Raw genomic sequence first — 11791 nt, 5'->3', positions numbered from 1 at the left:
TTCCTATTGATAGGGAAAAGAGCTGATTAGTTTATGGCAAAAGGCAGGTCCAGCCGTTTCGGAGATACGGAGCAAAGAGGTGCAGAAAATAGAAATCGAGTTTTTGAGAGAACGGAGCATCCGATGTGAATTATCTAAAAAAAATTCAATTAGTAATGATTGGGAGAAGTGTTTATTAGTTTTTGGCAAAGGCAGGACCAGCCATTTCGAAGATACGGAGCTAAATATGTAAAAAAAATGGCAGTTTTGAGGAGAGAACTGAGCGTCCGATTTAAATGATTCGAAGAACTTTCTGCTTGTCTTAACAAAATAATTGATTTTGGAAAAAAAAATTTGTTCCAATTTTTTTTTTTTTTTTTTTAGTTTTTTGTATATCGAAAATATTTCAGATTTTATTTTATTATTTATATTAGACAATGTGATACAATATTTATAATAATCTATTTGAAACATTCAGTATTCAACGGGAAGTTCCAGCAATTTGCCTTAAGGCACGATGCCATAATTGCCTCAAGACAGAATTCCACTTACAGCTAGTTCAATTTTGTATGAATACTATTGAAAAATGTGAAAATGGCGCCAAGCTAAGCACAGTATAAGTGAAAATGCCGCACAGAATTATTTGCAAATGCACTTTTTCGAATTTTGTGTAAATTAGACAAATTTTTTTTTTGAAATTGAAATGAAATGACGATTGTTAATGTTCTGGAGATAAATTGATTTATTTATGATTTACATTTTAATTCAACTTCTTAGGTTGGCGATGTATAAATTAGTAAAATAGAATTTTATTTTTGAAGTAAAACTTCTTAAGTCGCGATGTGATATAGAGTCTGCTTTGATTAAACGTAAAAGAGACAACAGTATATAGTGAGAAAATCAGAGAGAGAGAGATATATATATAAAACACTAGTGCGAAAAAGAGCAACATATACCCGACAGTGTAGAGTGACAGAGTAAGATACATGATTATGATGTAACCTCCAAAATTTAGCAAATACCTTTTTAAATGTAAATTTTTGTTTAAAAGGACAAGAGATACCAATTTTTGTTGTTAATAAAAATGTAGATAATTTAATTGGCTATAATTTGCTGAATATTGTAAAATGGTGGGACATTTCGTTTTGAAGTTATAAATAAATAAATAAAAATCGAGCTGGTCCAAAGTGTGAAGCAAGATATACTGATGCAACCTCCAAAATTTAACAACAACCTGTTTCATTGCAAATTTTGGGTAAGAGGATATGAGATACAACATTTTGTTATTAACAAAAGTTGTAGATAATTTAATTGACTAAGAATTTGCTGGATATTGCAAAACAATCGGACAATTTATTTAGAAGTTATAAACAAATAAAAATCGAACCGGTCCAAAAGTATAAAACGAGATCATAATATATTAAAATGTAGCCTCCTCAATTTAACAACAATCATTTTAGTTCTTATAAATGCCGCCAAGCTAAGCACAGTATAAGTGAAAATGTCGCACAGAATCATTTGCAAATGCGTTTAGACTGTGACTATACAGGAGCATTTTTTCAATTTTGTGTAAATTAGGCAACGTAGGTATTTCAAAAATTTTTTAAATTGAATTCGAAATGAAATGACGATTGTTAATGTTCTTTAGATAAATTGATTTTAAATGATTTACATTTGATTTGCTCAGATATAACAAACAAGATGGCAAAAATAATGAAAGTTACAATATTTGTAATACCACGTTTAAAATTTCTCAAATATTTCATTACGGTACGGGAAGTATCAGCAATTTGCCTTAAGGCACGATGCCATACACCACTAGTTTAATTATTTATTTCTTTTTTTTTTCTAGTTGGGTGAAAACCACGACAAAACCAAAGAATCCTCAGACTGCCTCCGTCACCTCACACAGCAGGCTGTCGTCTTGCAGAAGAAGATGAACGATTTGTACACGGGCAAACCAGGTTCAGGAGCAGGTTTACCCCCCGTCCAGATCCAGCAGCCCTCCATGGGTTCCGTACTCGACATGCTCAACGTCATCAACGGCATCCTGTTCGTGCAAATCAGGTCTGAGATACACGTTTTAGTCAAATTGTGATGAAAGAAGATGATTGATGATGATCGATGATGATGGAAATGGTGAATGATTATTGGAATGGAAGGATGGTTTAAGAATTATTTTTTTACTAAATGAAATGATGGTTATGACTGAATGGTGTCGTTGTTGACTTGATGTGAACGAAGATAAATATTTTGTAATTTGTTAAAATGTTATTTTTTGGTTTGTGATAATGTTTGTTGATTGTTATAGATTTTAAATGGAAATATAATGAACGGTTGTTTGGTATTTTTTTAAAATTGGTTTTATCTATCGTAGGATAAATATTTTTTAATAATATTGACTCCTTTATATTATTTATTACAACTTTAGTATTTACAAAAAGGTGATACTTCTTAATGTCTAACTTAATGTGTAACTAAAAAAAGGGTAGAAACTGATATTTAATTATTCCTGTTTTTTTAAGTCATATTTGTTTAAGTGGAGAAATATGCATAAAAATATTTTTGGATATTTATAAAGAAATTATGATGGCTAAAATTAAGATACGAAATGTTAGAGTGCTATTTTTATTAATTATAGCATAGCATAGCATTAATGATAGATCTAGTTAGATATGCAAATTTTTAGAATACGTGCGACATTTTTAGGCTGTTTATAATATTTTTGGGCAGTTTGCAATATTTTTAGACCATTCACGACATGATTAAACTGTTTGAAGTTTTCTAGGGCTGTTTGAAACTTTCTGAGGTTATTCACAACATTTTTGAGATGTTTGCAGCTTTTTTGGGGAGTTTGAAACTCTCTGGGGCTGTTCACAACGTTTTTCTTGGGCTGTTTAAGACATTTTTGGGACGTTTACGGCATAATTGGACTTTTAGAAACTTTATGGGGCTGTCTGAAACTTTCCGGGCCTGTTTACAAACATTTTTTTACTTTTGAAACTTTGTGGGGCTGGTTAAAACTTGCTTAGGATCTCCAAAATTTTCTGGGACTGTCTGAAACTTTCTAGGGTTGTTTGCAACATTTTTGGGCTGCCTGAATTTTTTTGGGGCTGTTTGCAACATTTTTAGACCGTCTGAAACTTCCTAGGGCTGTTTGCAACATTTTTAGGGCTGTCTGAAATTTTTTGGGGCTGTTTGCAACATTTTTAGAACTGTCTGAAACTATCAGGGGCTGTTTGCAACATTTTTGTGGCTGTTTGCAACATTTTTGTGGCTGTTTGCAACATTTTTAGACCGCCTGAAATTTTTTAGGGCTGTTTGCAACATTTTTAGACCGCCTGAATTTTTTTGGGGCTGTTTGCAACATTTTTAGACCGTCTGCAATTTTTTGGGGCTGTTTGCAACATTTTCAGACCGTCTGAAAATTTTTGGGACTGTTTGCAAACATTTCAGACCGTCTGAATTTTTTGGGGCTGTTTGCAACATTTTGGACTGTTTGAAACTTTCTGAGGCTTTTCACGACATTTTTGGGGATATTTAGAACATTTTTGGGGATATTTAGAATATTTTTGAGGCTGTTTGCAACATTTTTAAACTGTCTGAAACTTTCTGGGGCTGTTCACAACAATTTTTGAGCTGTGTGAAACTTTCTGGGGCTGTTCACAACCTTTTTGAGCTGTTTGAAACTTTCTGATGCTTTTCACGACATTTTTGGTCTGTTTGAAGCTTTCTGAAGCTTTTCACGACATTTTTGAGCTTTTTGAAGCTTACTGAAGCTTTTCACGACATTTTTGGACTGTTTGTAACTTTCTAAGGCTGTTTGCAACATTTTTGGGCTGTTTGTAACTTTGAGGTTCTTTACAACATGTTAAAAGCTGTTTGAAAGTTTTTATGACTGTTTGCAACATTTTGGGGCTGTTTATAACTTTCTGGGGCTCTTTACAACATTTTTGGGCTGTCTGAAATTTTTTAGGACTGTTTGCAACATTTTTGGGCTGTTTGTAACTTGCTGAGGGTCTCTAAAATTTTCTGGGACTGTCTGAAATATTTTTGGAACGTTTGCAACATTTTTAGGACTGTCTACAACTTTTTAGGACTGTCTACAACTTTTTAGGACTGTCTACAACTTTTTAGGACTGTCTACAACTTTTTAGGACTGTCTACAACTTTTTAGGACTGTCTACAACTTTTTAGGACTGTTTAAACAATTTAGGACTGTTTTAAACAATTTAGGACTGTTTTAAACAATTTAGGACTGTTTTAAACAATTTAGGACTGTTTTAAACAATTTAGGACTGTTTTAAACAATTTAGGACTGTTTTAAACATTTTAGGACTGTTTTTAAACTTTTAGGACTGTTTTAAACTTTATGAGGCTCTTTAAAACTTGCTGAGGTTGTGTCTAAAACTTGCTGGGACTGTTTAAAACTTTCTGGGATTGTTCAAAACGTTTTCAGACAATTATCACGTTCAAGGGGCGTTCATTATTCACGTGATCGATTTTTTAAGGATTTTAGACCATACTTTCCCATTTGAGATGCGTGGTTATATTCAAAATTAACCCTCTTTCACGTTTATTTTCAGTTACAAGAAAAAATTATAAAAATTTTGAATATTTTTCGATTTTTGGATTTTTTAAAAAAATATTTTAGCAGAGATTTCCCAACGTGATATTTTGTGATTTTTAACTAAAAACCTCACTTAATTATTATTATTTGCTTCTATTTTATATTAAATCATCATATTACGGATATTATTTTCATGTAAATTCTATCCTTTGTACTCTTATTTATTTAAATTTATGTTATTATTTATCAATATTACTAGATGTTAATTATTTAACAGTTGTAATAAATATTGAAATTAGAAAACTTAATTAATGGACGCCCCCTTAGTATTTTTCCCTTCATTGCGTTAAACGTTGAAGGCAACTTTTTTAGAAGTCACATTAAAATCATAACTTGTATATTACAAATAACAATTAACGTTACCATTATCAATTCATATTTCTATTATTACAGTCAACAAGACATCGAGCACTTCAAAGCCGAGATGGACAAACGACAAAAAGAGTCATCATCATCAGCAACAGCAACAGCATTAGCAACATCAGCAACAACAAGCAGCGAGACAAAAGAAGAAGCGACAACAAATAGCTGAATAAGCAACAACGTTCAAAATTAGTAGAAACAGTTTAGAAAACTTACATTATAAGGCAGACGCAATAATAATTTGCGATTCTTGTGATTTGAAACTAAATCATTGGAATTCAATTTTTATTGCATAGTCGATAGTTGAATTAAATTTATAGGAAAAAAATGGAAAAAACACACTCGGTACAAGAGAGAAACGACTTTTTGTGAGAAGACGACTTGTAGGAGGTAGGTGGTAATAATTTAATGTTTTTGCTACGACTGATATTTGTTTTGTAAAGCCTAAAAGTACTTTTCCATGCTACAACTACAAATCGTCTTCGTTAAAATCAAATTAAATTAATAATACATCACATTGATGGTTCGATTTTATTCTCTTTCGACGAGTGTTGATAGAAATTCATGTTCGTTTATTATTTGTCCTTCAGTAAAGTAGTCTCATTTGTAAATAATCAAATAGTCGTTTGACACAAGTGAACAATAATTAAGTAACGAACAGGTTTTCATTCTGTTTAAGATATACGTAAGGATGTACGTTTGTTAGTGTAGCCATAAAACATAAAACATGATTCATTTTGTGTATAAAATGTATATACATATATATATACGGGAAAACCACAACGTTAATGTATAAATATATATTTGCATTTAATGTAAATAAAGTAAATGAATTTATTTAATGCCATTAATACCGAGTATACAAATGACTATTGCTTGGAACTCTCTGGGGCTGTTTGCAACATTTTTGGACTGTTTAAGACTTTCTGAGGTTATTTAGAACTTGCTGGGGTTGTTAAAAAATTTCTGGGGCTGTTTGAAGCACCCTGGGACTGTTTGAACCCCTCTGGGGCTGTTTGAACCCCTCTGGGACTGTTTGAACCCCTCTGGGACTGTTTGAACCCCTCTGGGACTGTTTGAACCCCTCTGGGACTGTTTGAACCCCTCTGGGACTGTTTGAACCCCTCTGGGACTGTTTGAACCCCTCTGGGACTGTTTGAAACCTTCTGGGGCTGTTTGCATTATTTTAAGACTCTTTGGGGCTGTTTAAAACCCTTTGGGGCTGTTTAAAACCCTTTGGGGCTGTTTGCAACATTTTTAGACTGTTTAAAACTTGCTGAGCCTATTCAAAACTCTCTGGGGCTGTTTGCAACATTTTGAGACTGTTTTAAAACTCTCTCAGGCTGTTTGCAACATTTTTAGACTGTTTAAAACTTTCTGGGAGTGTTTAAAATTTTCTGAGACTTTAAAATTTTCTGGGACTGTTTACAACATTTTTGGGGCTGTTTGCATTATTCTAAGACTGTTTAAAATTGTCTGGGACTGTTTAAAATTGTCTGGGACTGTTTAAAATGTTCAGGGACCGTTTAAAATGTTTTGGGACTGTTTAAAATGTTCAGGGACCGTTTAAAATGTTCTGGGACCGTTTAAAATGTTCTGAGACTGTTTAAAATGTTCTGGGACCGTTTAAAATGTTCTGGGACTGTTTGAAATTGTCTGGGACTGTTTGCAACATTTTGAGATTGTTTAAAACACTCTGGGACTGTTTGCAACATTTTGAGATTGTTTAAAACACTCTGGGACTGTTTGCAATAATTTGAGATTGTTTAAAACTCTTTGGGGCTGTTTGCAATTTTTTTGGGGGCGACTTAAAACTTTCTCAGGCAATTTAAAACTTTCTCAGGCTGTTTAAAACTTGATGGGGATGTTTAAAACATGATGGGGATGTTTAAAACTTGATGGGGATGTTTAAAATTTTCTCAGGCTGTTAAAAACTTTCTCAGGCTGTTAAGAACTTGCTGGGACTGTTTAAAACTCTATGGGGACTGTTTAAAACTCTATGGGAGTGTTTAAAACTTTCTGTGACTGTTTAAAACTTTCTGGGGCTGTTTGCAACATTTTTAGACTGTTTAAAACTTGCTGTCATTATTTAATACTTTCTGGGAGTGTTTAAAATTTTCTGAGACTGTTTACAACATTTTTGGGGCTGTTTACAACATTTTTGGGGCTGTTTACAACATTTTTGGGGCTGTTTACAACATTTTTGGGGCTGTTTACAACATTTTTGTGGCTGTTTACAACATTTTTGGGGCTGTTTGCATTATTCTGAGACTTTAAAACTGTTTCAGGCTGTTTAAAATTGTCTGGGACTGTTTAAAATTGTCTGGGACTGTTTAAAATTGTCTGGGACTGTTTAAAATTGTCTGGGACTGTTTAAAATTGTCTGGGATGTTTAAAATTGTCTGGGACTGTTTAAAATTGTCTGGGACTGTTTAAAATTGTCTGGGACTGTTTAAAATTGTCTGGGACTGTTTAAAATTGTCTGGGACTGTTTAAAATTGTCTGGGACTGTTTAAAATTGTCTGGGACTGTTTAAAATTGTCTGGGACTGTTTAAAATTGTCTGGGACTGTTTAAAATTGTCTGGGACTGTTTAAAATTGTCTGGGACTGTTCAAAACTCTCTGGGGCTGTTTGCAACGTTTTTAGTTCTGTTTAAAACTTGCTGTCGTTGTATAATACTTTCTGGGATTGTTTAAAATTTTCTGAGACTGTTTAAAATTTTTTGGGACTGTTTACAACATTTTTGGGGCTGTTTGCATTATTCTGAGACTGTTTAAAACTGTTTCAGGCTGTTTAAAACTGACTGAGGCTGTTAAAAACTTGCTGGGGCTGTTTGCAACGTTTTTAGACTGTTTAAAACTTGTTGGCATTGTTTAATACTTTTCGGGACTGTTCAAAATTTTCTGGGACTGACGACAAATACTAAAATCGATGAGTTTTCTTACAAATTCTTAAGATTTTAATCATTTTTATGAAGAAAGTACACGAAAAATTAATAAATAAAGGTAGTAAAATTGTGAGTATTTTTGAAAATACTTTCTTTTACTGTGAAATAAATTTCTATGCAGTCTAATTTTCTAAACGAATCTTTTGTAATTAAACCATTTCCCACAGGCCTATAATATTTTAGGGCATTTATTTTAAGTACCAACCTTATCACGATGCACAATAAAATAAATCTTTCAAATTTACTTCAAAATATTGAGTTGAAAATCACTTTGGGAGGCGTCCAATGATCACGTGATCGATTTAGTTACGAGAAAAATTTGTAAAATTCTGGTAAAAAATAAATTCATGTGATAATTTGTTATTTTTTGTCAAGCCGCCCCCTTGGTGCATACTCAATTAAAAATATACATGCAATTAACAAAAAAAGCACTTTGTTTTTTAAACTGAGGATTGTCATTTGTATGCAACATTTACGAAACAAAAAAGAATATCTGTATAAAACAATGTTTCTAATATTGTTACATATCCGTTACGTAAATTTAACGTTTGTGGTTCACCGACATATATATATATTTCTATCGTTACCATAAAATCTTACCAAAAAAAATTCTTTGACTGAAAATTATCATGAATCTATGAAAATTTATAATATTGTTAATTTTTATATTAATTCATTCATTTATTAATTAAACTTTCTGCTTTGTATATGCAACTGTTACGTTTCTGTTTGTTCATTTAATTCATTCGTTGATACAGAACTGTTTTTGTTGAATTAGTATAGTAATTAGTTTTTTTTGTTCTTTAAACAGATTTACCAGGCAATTGTGCCTCATAAAATATCATTGCCATAATAATAATCATTTGTAATGAAACAGCGAAAATGTCTTTGTATTTGCCGTGCGATCAGGCGTATTTTACATATAAACAACCAAGGAAGAATCTTATGATAACAGAATCATTGATAATGCAATTATCATAAGATTTTTCCTTTGTTTATATATAAAATACGTCCGATAGCACGGCAAATAAATAGCTAAGCATTTTCACATATTTTATGAGCCAGAATTGTCCCCTTATAGTCGTAGTTTATAATTTAGTTTTATAATTGTTTAGTTACAGTTAAGATTGTGTGTTTTGTAGTCGTCTCTGCAGAAATATTTTGTTTCGACTGATTTAACTAAAATCTATGAACTTACTGAATAGATTGGAGTTATTATTAAAATTTTGTGTGATGTTCTTGCAAAAATTATTTGGACGACTGTGATAAAATAAAACAAAGTCATGGTAACTAATAAATGTTTGATCAATGGGCGTTTCTACGATAGTTCTGTATATTTATTAATGGAATTTATTACAGCTATCTCCTACTGAATTGCTGTGCTATTTATTTCGAGAACTGGCTGAAAATCATTATTCAAGATATATATATATACACACCTAAGTCTGTTTTTACGGGGTAGATTGGTTCCAGAAGAAGCCGTGTAAAAAAAAAACGTGCAAAAAAGACATTGATCTTATACAAAAATGGGTGATTTGTTCCTAATCTCTAAAACCTATTAAAATTAGTGAAAAACAAGAATTTTTAGGGTATTCCCCTAAATTAGAGCTATTCACATTTGGTTTGACCAGTAAAAATTGTTTGTACGCGCTAAAGGGGAATTCACTGAAATCTTTAAGCTAGTATTCGCAAACTATCGATACTATCGATGGCTTCAGACTTTTTTCTTTCATAAATACTTTTTTGTGATATGAACATACTTCGCAAAAATTAAATTTGACAAAAAAAATTTAAGTACATAAAATTTCAAATCGTGCTAAATGGAATAAAATCGTGTAAAAAAATTAAAAATATTCAATTTTCAAACCGTGTACAAAAAGACCGTGTAAAAACAGACTTAGGTGTATATATGTATATATGTATATATATATATATATATATATATATATATATATGTCGAAATAAAAAAGTAATAAAATATTTAAGAACTTTTATTTATACGTTTCGACACCAGATGCGTGTCATCATTCAGCAACTGCAATAAATTTGAAAAATTTTACTAATAATAAAAACCAATATAAAATAATTATTAATTATTATATATTAATTATAATTATAAATTAATAACCAGGACAAAAACCCTTAAAAAAATATTTTTTTTAATAAATTAAACTTCTATCATATTAGAAAAGGACATTTTTTTTGGAAAAAATAATGAATAACTACATAATTAAAAACATTTCGAAAAAAAAAATTTAAAAATATTTTTTTAAGTGTTTTTGTCCTAGTGGTATGTATAATGTTTCTCTATGTTTATAATTATTCTATAATTGTTTTTTATTACTAAAATTTTTCAAATTTATTGTAGTTGATAAATGACGACACGCATCTGGTGTCGAAACGTATAAATAAAAGTTCTTAAGTACTTTATTACTTCTTTATTTCGACGAATGGGCTGCTAGTTACTTTGAAATATATATATATATATATATAATATATATATATATGTATATGTATGTATGTATGTATGTATGTATGCATGTATGTATGCATGTATATGTATATATATAATTGAATAAATATTATAGCGCAGTGAAAAGTGTGAAAAGTCTATGTATTTGCTGTGCGTTCAGGCGTATTTTACATATAAACAAGCAAGGAAGAATGTTATGATAACTGCACAATATAGAATTCCGTTATTATAACATTTAGTCTTGCTTGTTTATATGTAAAATACGCCTGATCGCACAGCAAATGACATAGATATTTTCACAGTTTCAGTACCAAGAAACAAGCATAAGATGGCCATGACAATGCTATTTTATGAGGCAGAATTGCCATGTAAAGATTTTTTTCCCCGAACATTATACAAGATTTTCCACTTAGATTTTTTTTATTACGATAGTTATTAAGTAGTCGGCATTTCTGTTGTAGTAGTAGTAAGTAGTAGAAAAATATGAAAAAAATATTTGCAATTTATTATCAAAAACTCTAATATAAGTCCCAGATTTTTTTATCTAATTTTGTTTATTGATCATAATTCTTATTATTATTATTGTTGTTGTTGTTGACGATGAAATATGATTTATATACAACAAATTTATATTTAAAATAGATCTTTATAACTTACTGACTGTAGATTATTGGTAATTGGTGCTGTTGACGATTGTTACTCGCTGATACAATAAATGATAAAGAATTGTATAAAAATATTTATCTTTTACATCGTAGTTCTATTTTTTTTGTTTGTACAAAAATCGAAATCGAAATGTTTTGCATATCTTCACGTTTCAGTGGTTTCTGAACGTTTTGGCATACCTTGGAAAAAATCGTGTGTGTATTGATATAGTTTTTCGTACAAGTTTTCGGGCGCATGGATCAAACAATTTGAATGATTCATTTACCATTCGTTTCCTGTTGAGAGGGAGATGTGCTAATTTGTTTTTGGCAAAGGCAGTTACAGCCGTTTCGGAGATACAGAGCAAACAGTGCAGAAAATATAAATCGAGTTTTTGAGAGAACGGACCATCCGATTTGAATGATTCGAAAAACATTCTATTCGTAATGATTGGGAGAAGTGGTGATTAGTTTTAAGTCCAAGACAGGTCCAGCCGTTTAGGAGATACGAAGCAAAATGTGCAAAATATAGCAGTTTTTGAGAGAACTAAGCATCCGATTTGAATAATCCAGAAAACTTAGGGAAAAAAAGTTTTTATTTCATTTTTTCAAATTTCCAAAATAAATCAAATTTTTCAACATTGTAATTCGGTACGGGAAGTTCAAGCAATTTACCTCAAGATACATGCTATATACCACTAGTTTGTATTTATTTTATTAACTTCCCGTAGGGTAAGTTATTGTAAACGTCGAA

General features: G+C 31.1%; 1 protein-coding gene across 1 annotated transcript; it reads left to right on the top strand.

Annotated features, from left to right (window-relative positions):
- Window positions 1-1186: 1186 nt before the first annotated feature.
- LOC113386463 (clustered mitochondria protein homolog) lies at window positions 1187-5387 on the top strand. The gene is made up of 3 exons (XM_026624244.1): window positions 1187-1234; window positions 1832-2046; window positions 5003-5387. The coding sequence occupies exons 1-3, from the start codon at window positions 1187-1189 to the stop codon at window positions 5139-5141; spliced, it is 402 nt and encodes a 133-aa protein (XP_026480029.1). The 3' UTR covers window positions 5142-5387.
- The last annotated feature ends 6404 nt before the right edge of the window (window positions 5388-11791 follow it).

The sequence above is a fragment of the Ctenocephalides felis genome, unplaced genomic scaffold, assembly GCF_003426905.1.
Source record: "Ctenocephalides felis isolate EL2017-DRISC unplaced genomic scaffold, ASM342690v1 CF-g0.4_SCAFFOLD_03571, whole genome shotgun sequence".
Lineage (NCBI taxonomy): Eukaryota > Metazoa > Arthropoda > Insecta > Siphonaptera > Pulicidae > Ctenocephalides > Ctenocephalides felis.
The sequence above is the reverse complement of the archived record's forward strand: the minus strand, read 5'-3'. Positions and strand labels throughout refer to the sequence as shown.

What these genes read in the sequence shown, in the direction of transcription:
- LOC113386463 (XM_026624244.1), top strand. Translation starts at nt 1,187, where the DNA reads ATGCAACCTCCAAAATTTAACAACAACCTGTTTCATTGCAAATTTTGG. An exon ending in TGTTTCATTGCAAATTTTGG is followed by an intron (nt 1,235 to 1,831) that starts GTAAGAGGATAT and finishes TTTTTTTTCTAG; the next exon opens with TTGGGTGAAAACCACGACAA. An exon ending in ATCCTGTTCGTGCAAATCAG is followed by an intron (nt 2,047 to 5,002) that starts GTCTGAGATACA and finishes CTATTATTACAG; the next exon opens with TCAACAAGACATCGAGCACT.